This window comes from Narcine bancroftii, chromosome 7, assembly GCF_036971445.1.
Source record: "Narcine bancroftii isolate sNarBan1 chromosome 7, sNarBan1.hap1, whole genome shotgun sequence".
In the NCBI taxonomy this organism is placed as follows: Eukaryota; Metazoa; Chordata; class Chondrichthyes; order Torpediniformes; family Narcinidae; genus Narcine; species Narcine bancroftii.
In genome coordinates this window covers 9,843,722-9,859,883 of record NC_091475.1, presented here as the reverse complement: position 1 = coordinate 9,859,883, position 16,162 = coordinate 9,843,722, and the positions used below count along the sequence as shown (strand labels likewise).

Sequence of the window (16,162 nt, the reverse complement as noted above, 5' to 3'; positions counted from 1 at the left end):
CACCTGCTCAACATTTGGAAGAAGATTCACGTAGAAAGGAAAAAAACAAATTATCAACTACCAAAATTAATATTGACGCAAAATCAACTAATCCCTTTCACAATAGATAATCTTTCCTTTAGAGAATGGGAGAGAAAAGGGATCAAAAGAATAGAAAATTGTTTTTTGGGAAATAATTATTATCTTTTGAACAAATGAAGTACAAATATGATATAACTCACGGTACAATGTTTGCATATCAGCAACTGAAAACCTACTTGAAGGACAAATTGGGAAGCAGGCTGAGGTTACCAGAAGGAAGCAGTTTGGAATATGTGATTACAGGCACAATGATAATTAAAAGATTTATAACAAACATGTACATCAAACTGCAAGAGAAAGAGAGCGATGAAATAAGCTGTAAACCCAGACAAAAGTGGGAACAAGATCTAAACATAAAGAATGAAACATGGGAAAAACTATGCTCTGGAACTATGAGAAATACAATGAACACGAGGTTACGCATGATGCAATATAATTGGTTACACAGGCTATACACCACGCCCCAAAAGTTAAATAAATGGGACCCAACAGTATCAAATAGATGTTTTCGCTGTAAGAAGGAAACGGGAACAACAGTACATGCAATTTGGGCGTGTGAGAAAGGGTAAAAGTTTTGGGAAGATCTAAATCGGATATTAAATAAAATCACAAAAAGCAACATACCAAAAAATCTAGAGATCTTTCTTCTAAGAAGTAAAGAACTTGGCCTCGATTTGGATGAAGCACAAAAAAGATTTATTATGATAGCCTTAGCTGTAGTAAAAAAATGTATAATGTCAACCTGGAAATCAGAAGATAGCCTGAGAATACAGCAATGGTACATAGAAATGAATAAATGTATTCCATTGGGAAAATAACATATAATTTAAGAAATAACATTACAGTATTCGAACAAATTTGGGAACCGTACATGGAACACAACAGAGAAGTCCTACCGCAGACCTCCACCCCCTAAAATGACAGAATGAGAAGAAGATGAAATGAACTGACCCAGTGTGTAAAAGTAGATGACACAATTTTCTTGTTTATTTTCATTGTGTGATGACATTGTTTAATGGGTTTATTGTATTGTATATGTTGAACATTTAATGGGCTGAGATGGGGTGGGAAGGAGGAAAGGAAGGGAGGGATAGGGAAGGGGAGAAAATGACACTGTGTATATTCAAGAGGGAAATGTTTGTGTATTTTGGTCAATATGGTTCATAGTGTGAAAAAAAAACCTCCCTCCCTCAAATCCCCCCACTCTCAAAATAGTTAATACAGAGATATAATATAGTTCTATAGTGAAAAGAAACTTTCAGGATTGCACAGGGTGATGTCATTCTAACCCATATCTAAAGAAATTCTTTTAATACAATTCAGAATGTTTAACTTCCTTGACAGCTTCTATCGCTGCAGAGAAACCTGTTTTGGTGAAGGAACCAGTGCAGGATGATTGCCCTAGTGATAAAGGAGAGGAAGAGATGGAGGTCGACAGTGATGAACAGGATGAAGAAGGCAAAGCAAAAAACGTGGGAGCCTTTGCTAATACTCTCTCTACATTGAACACACTTCGGCCAGGTATGAACTATGTAAATGTGAAATATTATTACAGATTCTAGTTCATGATGTTGCCTATTTTGTCATCTTTCAATAAAGTGTAAAAGCCAAGCTTTATTTTAGTTGGATCTCTGTCTTTAGCTGACTGTGGGTTCTTTCCTTCAGGAGAAATTCCAGATGCTGCTTTTATTCACGCTGCTCGGAAGAGGAGGCAGCTGGCTCGGGAACTTGGGGATTGTCCGGCTGTAGAAAACGAGACGAGTACAAACAGACTTGTGCGCGAGGATGAGAATGATGCTAGTGACGACGATGACGAGAAACGCAGGATTGTTTTCTCCGTAAAGGAAAAAACACAGAGACAAAAGATTGCGGAAGAAATAGGTCAGTATAGCCCACAGAACAACTTAATGGAAGAGCTAAATATGCAATGGAAATGGTTCATTGCTACTTCTCTTGATGATAATAGCCCACAGAACAACTTAATGGAAGAGCTATTCCGGTCAAAGCTAAATATGCAATGTAAACAGTTCATCACTTTTAGCCCAAACTTTATCAATTGTTTTAGCAGTGGAGCTTGCATTAATGAGATTCTTCAATGGATATTTGAGATTGTGAACAGGATCAATAACTATGAAATTCTATTACTATTTATTTTGAAGAATAATTTTCATGAATTGGGAAATGTAACTTGACCCATTAATTTATTTGGCATATCATTTTTAAAATAAATTTAAAGAGATGGGAAGAAGGATTGAATTAAAAGTTGAAGGTTTAAAAGAATAAAAAAGGTTGGTATGTGTAGTGTTTTTTAAAAAAATTCAACATTTAATTGGAAGAAGATGATTTGATGTCTGAGACATTTTAGAGTCACAGAGTTCCACACCAACCAAGTTGTCTATCCCTGCCAATCCCATTTTCCTGTGTTCAGGTCCTATCCCTCTAGACCAATGGTTTTCAGACTGCCCCCCTAAACTCGCTTTCTATCGTATGCCTCTGATGAGTAAGGGATAGCTTAAGGTGGGATGTGAATGGGAAGGGAAGGTTGAGAACCACTGCTCTAGACCTAGTTGTTACTGAAATATCTGGCTTGAGAAAAATGGTCATTGGCCGATTTCTTTTGGAGTTAGGAAACTTTGCACATAACGAGTCAATGAGGGACGATTAAAACAGTGGTTTTCAATCCTTTTTATTTCCACTCACATACCTCCTTAAGCAATCCATTACTAATCACAGATCACTTATGGCATAGAGATTTTGGGAGGGATTTTGAAAACCACTGCCTAGGCCTTTCCTGTCATGTACCTGTCTAAATTATTTTTAAATGTTACAATTGTACCCCACTCTACCACTTCCTCTGGCTCGTTCCATATACCCATCACCCTGTGTATATTTTTAAAAAAAATCCATCCTATCCTTTCAAATTGTTCCTAAATTTTAAAAAAATTTGTTTGGAAATACAGCATGGTAACAGGTCATTTCAGCCCACGAGTCTGTGCCACCATTTTATACCCCTGGTACGTTTCGAACAGTGGAAGGAAACCGGAGCCCCTGGGGAAAACCCATGCAGACATAGGGAAAATATACAAACATTTTACACATAGCACTGAATTTGAACCTCAGTCCTGATTGTTGGCGCTGTAAAGGCATTGCTCTAACCACTACACCACCCAAACTAACTGGAACTCAGTCTTTTTATTAAAGTAATGCTAAATCACATCACATAAAGTTTACTTGGACTTGAGATGGCAGTATCAAATGCTCTTTGCAAGTATAATGTATTCTTGACATGGAATACCAGCAACTTCTAATATCATACAAGTGCAGTTCCATCTGTTTCTGGAGGAGCACTCACGCAGTCCCTCAAAAAGACCATGACTAAACCTATGTCTTCCTTCTTCCCCAATTTTTTTCCTTGCATCCTTAGTGTCCAGTATGACTTGGACAACTACGTCCTGATTATTATCTCTAAATTTGTATACAAAGGTTGCTGGATGTCTGGTTTACTTTTTCAGTAAATGCTTACAGGTTCTTGCTTTTATCTTGCTCATTCCTCTGTAGTCTTGCTCTTTGAACCTGAGGAAGAAAAACTATCTTTTGAATCAATGCTAGATTGATTCATGAATGAAGGGCTTCTGTTTATGAATAGTAATTTTAAACACTTGGCCTACACTTGGAATTCAAGTGAATGAGGACTGATCTTATTAACCCCTGCACTTAGATATGGGTAGTTAGTTGTTGATACATGTTTCCTATTGGTGAATAGTCCAGAGTAGATGATGTTTAGGATTAGGAGTCGGTCATTTAGAACAACCATGGAGAAATTTATCTTGCAAATGGCTGCACAATCTTGGATAGCTGTGGGTACTTAATCATGGAATATTTTGAAAGATGAATTCAGTTGATTTTTGGGGATTAAGGAAAGTTGACAAATTCTGAAATGATGGTGCAGGTTTTAAAATTTTCTAGCCTACCTTTCTTCTACTTATGTTCTATCCAAGTTGATAGTTTTAGGCAAATCGTTATGAATCAGAAAATAAGTATTTTCATCTGTTTATTTCACTCATTGGCATGTACTCAGTAGGAGCTACAATGCACTTTTTTTTAAATAAACTCCCACATTTTTAGAAAATAACCGATGGCAGTCAAAATATCCAATAAGGCTTTGATGCCAACTTTTGTCCAGATCTTATTGGATGATGGTTTTAATCACTTAGCATTTCCAAATTATTACAAGTTGCTATAGAGACAATCCCAAAAGTGACAGGGGTTGTGTTCCTGAAAAAGGTCCATAACCCAATTTTCCTTAATGCAAAGCTGCATCATCAGTACATGTGTCCTGGTGTGCAAGTTGAAAAGAGATTATTTTTGTCACACAAGTTCCCTGAGACTGAATTTTATTCCGTTTTTTTTTGCATAGTGGTTTGTGAATTTTGTATGGGCAAACTTCTTTTCACTGCCATAGCCGTCACACAGATTCAATTCTATTTTAATATGTTAAAGTCGTCATAGCCCTCAGCTGTTGGAAATCAGTTCAATTCATTTCAGCATTGGTTCAAGCTGCAGGAGTTCAGTGTTTCTCTAATGTATTGGTTTGATCTTATATGAGAACAGGGATTGAAGGGAGTGATGACGAAGCACTTGATACAACCGATCAGGATGAAGAACTAAAGATGTGGGAACAGGAGCAAATCAGGAAAGGAATTAGTGTCCCTCAGGTAATTAATGCTGTGTGTAGCTTGTGTTGATGGGTAAGCAGTAAATAATGCAAATGATTGTCAGTTCTTGTTTGTTGTTCTAAATAATTTTGCAAACTTTTAAAAAAAGGCTTATTCTGAAAGCAAACTTTGACATTTCACTCGTACTTTTGTAACTGCCGTAATGTGGCAATCACGTTGACAGTCTAAAAATCCTAATTCTATTGTAAGCATTATTGTCTGATCACAATCTCATACTTGGTCTGATCTGGTCATTTGTTCTATTCTGATGATACCTTGATAACAAATTTTTTTTAAAATCCTGAATCTAGTTGGAGTGTTCTGTGGAATTACAATTTTTTTTCCACAAGGTGGCTTATTAAAACCTGTATATCTGTGAATATGTAATATCTCAAAAAATACTTTGGTGGGGATAAAGCATTTGCATTTTTATGGTATATATGTGAAATATTGAAGAGCTATGGATTGCAACAATTAATAATTGTTTTGCTGCCCAATTGTTTTCAATGTCACATTCATTCCTGACATTTGTTCAACTTTTGTGTGACTATATAGTAAATGTTTAAAATATCGTGAGTTTAGATCTTCTTTGGCCTTTGTTCAAGCTGTGCTTGTGTTAATTACAGAAATGTGTGCTTCATCTCTTCGGGAGATTTGCCATTTGTGTGAGAATTTTTACATGCTCACGCATGTATCTTTTTGTACAGGTGCAATCCAGCCATCCTACTGATTCAGCTAACATTTACTACCAGAACAACTACCAGGCCATTCCATATGGTTCTTCATACAACCTTCCTTACACATTTAACACCTATGGAGCAACAGAGTCCAAATCTATCAAGACAGATAATGCTATTCCTTTCAAACCTTCCATTAATGAGATGCCTCCTGTTACTATTGATTTGGTAAAGAAACGCCTTAAAGACAGGTAGGGCAGACCAGCTCTCTCAAACAGGTTTCTGAGACCTGTGCTGTAGCTTTCTATCCTTAAGGCACAAACCAGCCTGGTGAAGAAATGACAGAATTGTGTCGTGGGACATTAACTAAACAGCACACATTCTACATAAGAAGACATCAGCCAGTACTCGATGTCGTCTTGGAACACGACATCGGTCATGACTGTATGACTACAGTCTGTGTTTTAAGAAGGCAATATCATATTTGCACTTCTGAAACTGTACCCACTAACTTTTAAAGAGTTGGATCTTAGAGATCTTGTGCAAGTGTGACATAAGGCAAGATTTAATTGACTGAAAATGTATTACATCCTTATACTGTAAACTACAAGTTTATTTGACCAATTATGTTGAATTTTGGTAGAAAGATTGTTCATTTCAAAGTCTGCAGCTGTTAGTCCATTGATAATAAATTATGACGGTTGTACAAATTTATTCGAGGTCCTTTAAAAGGAAAACAAAACTTTTTAAATGTAGAGGTAATTTGTAAACATCTTCCCTCTTTGCAACTGCAGTCTTACAATAACAGTTGCTAAGTGTGGTCATAGGTTATTTTTGTACTACTTGGAAAGATAACTACAGGAAGGAGATCAATAAGATAGAAAGAGTGCAGAGAAGATTTACCAGGATGTTGCCAGGTCTTCAGGAGTTGATCTACAGGGAAAGATTAAACAGTTAGGACTTTATTCCTTGGAGCGAAGAAGAATAAGGGGAGATTTGATAGAGGTTTACAAGATTATGAGAGATATAGACAGAGTGGATACGAGTAGGCTTTTTCCACTTAGATTTAAGATGAAAGTGGAAAGGTTTAGGGGTAACATTAGGGGAAAGTTCTTCACTCAGAGTGGTGGGAGTGTGGAATGGGCTGTCATCTGATGTGGTGAATGCAGGCTCAATCTTAAGTTTTAAGAATAAATTGGATAGATACATGAATGGGAGAGGTCCAGAGGGTTATGGAATGGGAGCAGGTCAATGGGACTAGTGGAATAATGCTCTGTTTTCTGTGCCATAGGCTAAAATCGATAAACAAAATGAATGTAGGTTTAGAGAGCAATGGAACTGTCAACATCAGATTATTTTCAGAAACTCAACAAAAAGGTGATATCAACATTCAGAAAGAGGTGAAGGAAGAGCTGGATGCAGGAAACTTAAAAGCTACTACTTATCAGTGGAATTTAGAACCAAAACATGGTAGCTTTATTTTAGATGATTATTTTTAACCAATTGAGCCCTCATAGGTTGCTTCAAAATCATATATGATCAGAATTTGTAGGCAAATCCCTCATGCCCATTACTGTCAAGGAAAAGGATACGATCCTTATCTTATGTGATCCTTATGAAAGGAAGTTGCTTCAAGAAGCATATACAATTCTCAACACTGAGGCTGTCCACCATCTGCTTTTGACACTTTCAAAATATTAATAATTTTGAACTTAAATCTTTAACTTCAGAAATACTTGTAAATGATTATAAAACTAATTTTTAAATATTTAAGCTTTTATGAATAGAAATAAAATTTGAATGCATTTAAATATGTTCAAACGATTTTAAAAATCTAAATATGCTAGAAACATTCATTCCTAGGCCCTTTCTCCATTTAAATATTGCATTGAAACTTGCTGTATCTGAAGAATTCCTCTATGGAGGTGACAGAAAACCTCTGTTAGCTTATGCTTCTGAACTGGTCTCTGAGAAATCCAAAACGAAAGGGTGACATGGTTAGTGTAGTAATTTAGCACAATGCTGTTGCAGCACCTGTGACCTGGGTTTGAATCTGGCACTGACTGAGGAGTTTGTATATTCTCCCCGTGGCTGCATGGGTTTCCTCCCACCATTCAAAAATATACAGGGCTTGTGGGTCAATTGGGTGTATTAAAGGTGGCGTAGGCTCATGGGCCAATAGGGTCTGTTACTGTGGTGAATGTCTCCAAAAAATTTACATTTTTTTAAAAAAGAAAGCACATTCAAGAAAGTTATTGCTCACATCTTCCACCACCTTCATGATTATATGAAAATACTGGTTTTTATCAATCGAGGCTTCAATTTTCTTGACTTATCCAAAGCTTATCCAGTTGCTGAAATAATTTTAGAAAAGATCTGTCATCTTGAAACTATTTTGACCATTTGAACAAATTAATATTCTCTAGTTTCTTCCTTGTCAGTTTAATAGCTTTAAGAGGAAGTTTGATTACTTCCTTAACAATCTTTGCCTTTTTACCATCAGAGCGAACTTCTGGTTCAATTACTACTGCTGAAATTTTTTTTTAAACTACAGGAAAGTCAGGGGAGATGAAGCATACCTAAAAAGTACTTACATCTATAATTAATCATTTTTAAAGGTATGATTGAACACAGGTTGAATTACACAGCTGTTTCTGCATTCCAGCAAGGCTATTTCCTCCCTGACTCTATCCCTCTCCTTGGATGACACCCGCTAGAATATAAATCATTGTGGTGTTAAGTCAGATTTTAAATGTGATTACCTGGTAAGTTATCCATTGGACATTCAGGCTTTTATAAACAAACCCAGGTTTATTTTTGTTGAATATAGATATGGATGCATTTCTCTCAAACATAAAGTTTATCAGTAAATCTCCACATGTAGCAAATTATATGAACTATACTTTTGGAATCTGAACAGTTTTATGTGCATGCATAATAGCTCAGGGTTTTCTGGTTATGAACTCATCTTTCCAGCTTGTCCCAAATCAATAGCGTAGTTGATAGCTAAGATTTATATAAATAAACCTAAGTAACAATAGTGGTATCAGTGCGGACTAGAAGGGCCAAATTGGCCTGTTTCTGTGCTGTAATTGTTATATGGTATGTAATTATGAAATGTGGTAGAAATTTGATACTTTAATTTTGATTGCAGTATTCCTATTTGGTGATTAAAATCAATGCTTAAAATAACTTCCATGGATTGCTGTTGTTGTTAGGTTGGACTCAATGAAAGAAGTGCACAAAACAAATCAACAACGGCTTGATAAACTTCATGAAGATTTGGAAACTTCCTCTAAAACAATAGAAAGACTTGAAGGCATCACTGATGATAGTGGGCGGTATAGATTCTTTCAAGAAATGCGAGGGTATGTCCGAGACTTGCTTGAGTGTTTCAACGAAAAGGTAAGTTAAATTAATTGTTTACGGACTTCCTGCTTGTAAGTAAAAAAAAATCATTTATGCACTATGTATTAAGGGTCCTCACCACAGGTGCTACTGTACTGATGCAGTAAACTTATTGTAGATTGTTTGCAATTTCTTGATTTAAGTAATTGACATTCCAGCTGCCAACTCCTAGATTCTATTCATACAATGTGAATATTATGCCTCTCTCGACGTAAAAAAGGTACAGAAAATTAGATAGATGTTTATCTGAGTTTATTATTTTAAGGCAATAGGAAGAATCAATGGAACATTAAGAATAATTCTGTATTAAGGGAAATATTGTTTAAGTTGCCATTTCACCAATTATACTGTATTTTGTGAAAGTTAACATTCACTTGAAGTGTATAATTATCTCATTATGGTTTAATAGCAGACAACATTGTTCATTATCACAAATGAAGTGTATCATTCAAGAAGTTATTTACAACCCTATTATATTTTTTCAAAATGACTTTATTCCTTGAGAAAACAGTAGTTGAGGATTTCATAGTGCATTACATATTTCAAATGATAGTAAAGTAAAATTACATGGGTTAATCGTAGTATGTGGGAAGTGCTTATTTAATATCTCACCTAATATTTATGATTAACTTGGTTTGTTACCAAGCTAATTACTGTCTTTACCATAAAAGATGTTAAAAGGCAGTGAACTTGTGCTTGTATTTGAGTGTAACTGTAGTGAGAATACCAATTAATTCCAAAAGAAGCAATTGTGTTCTCATTGACCCACGATCATAGCTCCCAGCAACCAACTTGGCATGGGGGACATCAGCCTACAATCCACAGAGTAACCTTGGTGAGAAGAAAGAGGTGAAAATAACAGGGGAAATAAAAGGCATTGGCATCTTCTCCACAAAAATGTCTACAATCATGAATTGAGCCAGATGCATGGCCTTGTGGTGCAACAGCTATGCTCTTAAAGGCATAGCCTGTGATGTTTTAAACTTTGTCGAGGTTAGCTTCAGTTTCTTGAAAATTATAATTTCAAAAAGTTGAAACAATAACAAGGGTAAGATATAATTTCAAGCACCCATGTTTCTAGTTTCTCTTGACTGTCCTATGTTGTACAGCACCAGACCCTCTCGTAAGGTCATCCACAAAGATGAGTAACATATTCTTGTTATTCAGTGGTTCCTATGATTTCAGGTTGTGTTAAGAATCTCCTCATAAAACTTGGGAAGGGTGGGGGCAGAATCGATTAACCAAAGCCTGATTCTGATTCCACACATTTTGAGTAATGGTTTGTTTCAATTTCTCTCATAAAGTTGCATGTAATGTGCAGAATTCTAAATGTGCAGCAAATTGACTGGCTCTTGAATCTCGAAATCTTCATCAACTTTGACAGAAGATTTATTTTTTTGGTTTGCGTAATTATCCTCTACTTTTGAATTTGGAGCCAGATGTAGTTCCTGATCGTGAGGTAACAAAAAAAAATCTTTGGGTGGAAAAATTGGCATTTGTCAGTAGCGTGGTGAGAACTCTCAATACATTTGTTTGAAAAACTGAAGATGTACGAAAGGTGTAGCAATGAAACGATCAGAATTTGATGTGCCCTAATCCCCATCGTTTTTGTTCATCTCAAGTGGGGTATTTTTGTACTTGACATTGTAGAAAAAAACTTGAGGTCAAAAAAACAGTTAAGAGTTTAGTTTTAACATTCTGTATCAGTGGTCAAGCATTTGTGTTGGTGGTGCTCCAAGAGCTAAATGGATTTTTTAAACTGTATGACAATTTTTAACACTACAAATCTGAGAACCTAAGCTCCATTAAGTGAAATTTTAAATTCACTTAATCTTTTATTTTGAAGTTTAATGCATTCTTTGGAAATAATTAACTATTCATCACTATTTATAGTTGGGCATTTAAATTTCATGTTATGAGAGCGCATAAGCTTGCGGATTCTCTTGATGTCCATGGTTTCTCATTGTATCTTGCAGCCCGGTGTTGCTCCAGGAATATCTGCTTATTTATTTTCTTTCTTTCTGTAGAGTTCTGTTCTTCCAAACACTATTTCCCATGTTTTATAACAAATCAAAAGCAACATTCAATGGTCCTCTATGTATTTTGGGTAATTTTGTAGCCCCTTTAAGAGGAGTTTTTCCGTTTTCTTTAACTTTTCCCAATGATCAACAAAATACAGTAAAACTTCATAAGAACGCGGTAGTTGGGGTCCAAGATTTCATACCGCATTACAGCCGAGTCGTGGAACAGATGCATATACGTCATGATTCAGGAAGCAGGAAAACAGAATACTGTGACTCAACCCCTATAATAAGACTTTTAAATCTTTAAACTCCACATATTAACATACACATCATGTAAATGATTCATAAGAGTCGATTTTTGAGTTTGGGGCTGTTAGCCTGGCATCCTAAAATCAATGTTTGGGGTCCACAGACACCCGCTCTATAAGCAATTCTGCAGATAAATGAATCGCGTTCTAACGAGGTTTCACTGTACACTGCTACCTTTGAATTTCTTTGTAAATACTGTAAAATAAAACATCCAGATGCAATAAAATAGTTGGAAAACAAGTTTTGCAGAAATTAGCAATATCATGTTGTTGGATGCTAAATGCTCTTACTGAATTTTAATAATCAAATGACCAAATTGAATAGCCCTTTGGATCACCCCTCTAACCCTAATTTCCCCATCCAAAAATTATGCCCTTTGATTTTAGGAACAGTTGCTGAGGGGAAAAGTTCCCTACTATCTTTCCCTTTTGTGTTGACCTTCAGCATCCTCCATCCCGAAGAAAACTAGCCCACCCCATCCAGTTTCTCCTTGTAACTGAATTGTATTCCAGGCAACATCTTGGTGAACCCTCTTCATATCTTTAGAGAGAACATGTTGTTATTCCAATTTACGTGATTTTTTTTCTTGGAACTTAATGTATATTTATATGTAAATTTTGTTTAGAAATAAACACCAACATAAATTCCACTTTTTTTGCAATTGAAAGAACTTTGAAATGTTGGGAGCAGTATAAATGAGATAAAAATAATTTTTCATTAATGATTGCAGTTAACTCTTCAAAGAAGATGTATTGAGATGCTTCTGCTCCTGGTTCATTCCAGTCAATTTCACCTTTTCTGTCCTCACTCCCACTTACTTCATTTTGCTTTGTTTATTGTAAACTTAACATATTTACTTCCGTACACATTTTTTTGTGATGCCCATGTGTTTAACTTTCAACTTACTGAGATGACACTTTAAACTGTAAATCATTGTTCAGTCATTTATGAATGAGTTACAAATTTGTTCAAAATGTAGGGGTGCATGCTGAAAAGAAGTTAGTTTAGATTTAATTGAACTGAAATAACTTTTTAAGGTTTTATGTCTAAGTTCTACTGTGAATGTTTGAACCTATTTTTAATGATTATTAGCTGATTTAGCCACTTCACTAAATTAGTTAATTTTAAGATGTCAGATGAAAGGATACTTATGGTTTTGACTAACAAGCTATGAGACGTTTGAAACCCCCTCTGTATGTATGACAAGCCCTCGCTACTAAATTAAATAATTCATCATTCATTCATTCACTGTTGATATTATTAGTGACTTCATTTCAAAGCTACTGCTGGCCAAGAAAAGCTTTAAGACGCTGGTTCCCAACGTTTTTTTCCCCCTCCATTCACATCACATTAAGTAATCCCTTACTAACACCAAAGAACCTAAGTCTTAGGTGCTCTATGATTAGTAAGGGATTACTTAAGGTGGTTTGAGAGTGGAGGGGAAAAAAAGGTTAAGAACTACTGCTTTAAGACAAAGCGCCTTTGTCTCCATGAACTTTTCAGATTACAAGTTGTGACAAAATAATAGAACGTAAGAACTTAATTAGTTAACTTTTCAGATTACAAGTTGTGACAAAATAATAGAACGTAAGAACATTTTTAAAAAAAAAAGGAGCAGGAGCATCTGTCATGACGAGCCGACTCGACCATTCAGTGAGATCATGGCTGAACGGATGATAGGCTTGTCTCTATCCACCTGCCTTTTCCCCATATCCCTTAATCCCCTACTATGCAAAAATCTGTCCAACTTAATATCTTAAATATATTTACTGAGGTATCCTCCACTGCTTCAATGGGCAGTGAATTCCACAGATTTACCACCCTCTTGAGAAAAGAAGTTACTCCTCATCTCCGTCCTGAATCTTGAGACTCTGTTCCCTTGTTCTGATCTTTCCCCCACCAATGGAAACAACTTAACCTATTAATGAATTTAGTGAAATTAATGATGATTAATTCTAGAAATAACAGGAAATTAGAAATGACCTTTTTGCCACCATCCATGTCAGGGAGAATAAAAGATATTTGGAGTATGAAAGCATTGTCTTGAACATAAGAGGGAAAATGCTTACCTTTCTACTCATCTTTTGCATTCCTCAACAAAACAGCTTCCTGCTTGGTTTAGATGGGGTGGGTGTGATGGCTTCCAGAGTAAAGATTTCAATTTATATTTAATTTCTTAGCAGAGGGTGTTGGCTGGTCCTTTATTTTCCAGTTTAACCCTGAAGTTATTTTTTTTTACTAACTTACTTCCCTCTTCAGCTGTGAAAAAGCAGTCTTTTAAAACATAAATTTCCAAATACCTCAATAAATAAAATGCTTTTTTTTTGGTCAGGTACATCTCAAAAGTAATATGTAACATTTCTTTTATCTATTTCACAATATTGCACTCCTCAGTTTTTCTACTAAATATACTTAATTTTAAGTATTTTTCTGCATCGTGCATGAAACCAGTCTATCATGCAATAATGCAGTAGTGCTTTTATTTAAAACTGTCTTTTCGTAGAGGGTCTCTATAAATATGCTACTCCACTCATGGGATACCATATATTAATGTTTTTAGTCCATGTGTCTTCTGCAGGGCAGGCAGCCATGTTTCATGGTTCTGTCCACAGATAGAGTAATGGGACTAGTGCAGTACTGTTCACCTTCAAGACCATATACGGAATGAATTGGTTGTGGTCTGTATCTCATGACATTCTGTATTGGCAGATTTAAATCTGATTGTTTTCTAGTAGTTGGGGAGGCAGCTATCTCAATATTGCAGTGTAGATGCACTTGGTGAAATCTTCATTTCAAATACGTCATTTGTGATTCAGTTTTAAAGATTTGAATTGCCCATCCCAGAATACAGTATCAGAAATTCATGTCTGAATGATCTTGAAATGCTGAAACTTTGGATGAGTAATATTAAAATTTCTTGCGTTGTATTTATTAAAATACATTTTGATTGATCAGTGTAATTTTGTCACAGCAAGACAGACAACATATTGCATATAAATATTTTATTGGAGAAAGTTACAGTTTTAATATATTTTGACTGTTTATACCTAATGAAATTTTGCTTTCAGCTTTGAGTGTTCATTTGTAGGTTTAAAAAAATGGCAAAAATCCCTTTTTAAAATTAAAAAAAACACAAATTAGGGTGGCGCGGTTGGCATAGTGGTTAGCGCAATGCCTTTACAATGGCAGCAGTCGGGACTGGGGCTCATATCCCACGCTCTCTGTAAGGAGTTTGTACATTCTCCCTGTATCTGCATGGGTTTTCCCCGGGGCTCTGGTTTCCTCCCACCCTTCAAAAAGTACCGGGGTGTAGGTTAATTGGGTGTAAATCAGGCAGCACAGATTCATGGACCAAAATACCCTGTTACCTTGCTATATGTCTAAATTTTAAATTTGAATTAGAATTGTGGAAATTGTAGTTAAAAATATTTGTTACAAACTCTATTAGATTGCAATATTCATAGAGATAGACCTATCCCTATTGCAACTGTAAATCAAGAAAATAATCCTGACTTAATTCAATCTCTTCAATGTAGCTAAACTTCTCCATGTATGTTGCACTGGTCACTGAGCCATGTGAGGGATGTTAGGGCAGAAGTTAGGATCAGAGATGGATCTCAGCAGAAAGATGCAAGATTTGAGGAATTTTAGATTTTAGCCAGTTGTGGAGCAATAAAGCTGAATGAACTTCAGTTCATAGATAATTTGGAAGTCAAAATTGGAGGAACACATTCATGGAATTGGAATGAATTGTAGGTTTGGGGAAGGGAGACATTGTGGAATAATTTTAGAGAAGAATAAGTTTTTCTTAACAAGCTTGTTGGCCAACAAGCTCATTGAACAGGAGTATATCTATAGATATAGATATAGGAGTTTGGATCGACTGCAGTATGTGAAAGCCAGGAGGTCAGTGGGAGTGCTTTGCAAGAGTAAAGCACTGCATGAGAAGAGCTTTAGCAGCAGTTAGTCTGGGCTTGGACAAATTAGAACAATGTTTTTGAAGTGGAAATAGCAATGATGCAATTGGTCCAAAGCTTATTGCAGAATTGAGTATTACACCAAGTTTTAAACTGGCTGATGTGTTTTTAGATCTCTTATAATGAAATAAATGTTTTGGTTGTGGACAGCAAAAAAAAGACAAATGTTTTGCTCTTAGTATCATTTAGCTGCAGGAAATATCCACATATCCATTACAGGAAGCCTAAGGAAACAATAGAGGCTACCTCATTAAATATATTTAAGACACAGGTAGAATTTGCATAGCAGAGGAATTGAGGATTATTGGGAAGAGTTAGGTTGGTGAATCAATCTATTTCCAGATCATTCATGATCTTATTAAATGGCTGAGCAGGCCTTTTCCTGCTCCTGTTTCTTGTTCATGTATACAAGATGGAGAGTACAAGAGAATAGATGGCAAGTTTGATCAGGGTGATTTGGTATTATTGAGAAAACTAATTCTTTGTTTCAAATAATGTCGTCAGCAGGTGCCAGTTAACTGAGAAATGGAGAGATTAGATGCTTGGGTATAGAGGTAATGGACCAGGAAGAGAAACCATTCCAAGTGTTTTAGTGACTGCAAATGGATTATTAAGAATAGAATAAAACAATTCCAATCCCACTGATAGTGATGGAGAGACACTGGGGAACTTGTCAGTAAGGATAAGAAAGGCGGAATTAATTTTGTCACAATCTCAGCTGTTTTTAGTGATTGGCTGCTTCAATACTCTGGTAGAGATAAGATTATAGAGACTCAAGCAAAGCATTCTCAGAAATATAGATTTGAATTTGAGGGCTACAGCATGTTCAGACACAGAAGAAAGAGAATAGATATTGGGTGGGATAAGATCTGCCGTCAGTTCTGAATGAATCAGCAATGAGTGGTTTAAATTAGTCAAACATTGCAAATTTAATTTCTCCTGGTAACTGAAAATAAGGTGGTTTCATTCAG

At 35.8% G+C, this 16,162-nt stretch overlaps 1 protein-coding gene and 1 long non-coding RNA gene across 7 annotated transcripts in view; one reads left to right on the top strand and one right to left on the bottom strand.

Annotated features, from left to right (window-relative positions):
• Nucleotides 1–16,162, bottom strand: part of LOC138738492 (uncharacterized) — a 165,757-nt gene that overhangs the window by 55,367 nt on the left and 94,228 nt on the right. Inside the window, exon 8 of one of the 4 annotated variants that reach the window (XR_011341570.1) lies at nt 3,539–3,654. The exons of the other annotated variants lie outside the window; for them this stretch is intronic. This is a non-coding gene — a long non-coding RNA (uncharacterized lncRNA). Of the gene's footprint in view, nt 1–3,538; nt 3,655–16,162 lie in introns of those variants that run through there. 4 annotated transcript variants of the gene reach the window in all.
• paxbp1 (PAX3 and PAX7 binding protein 1) overlaps nt 1–16,162 on the top strand; it is a 44,008-nt gene that overhangs the window by 8,105 nt on the left and 19,741 nt on the right. For all 3 annotated transcript variants that reach the window (XM_069888777.1, XM_069888775.1, XM_069888776.1), the window contains exons 3-7: nt 1,426–1,602; nt 1,747–1,962; nt 4,693–4,796; nt 5,504–5,724; nt 8,692–8,878. In XM_069888777.1, the coding sequence (XP_069744878.1) occupies nt 1,426–1,602; nt 1,747–1,962; nt 4,693–4,796; nt 5,504–5,724; nt 8,692–8,878 (905 nt within the window). The remainder of the gene's footprint in view (nt 1–1,425; nt 1,603–1,746; nt 1,963–4,692; nt 4,797–5,503; nt 5,725–8,691; nt 8,879–16,162) is intronic.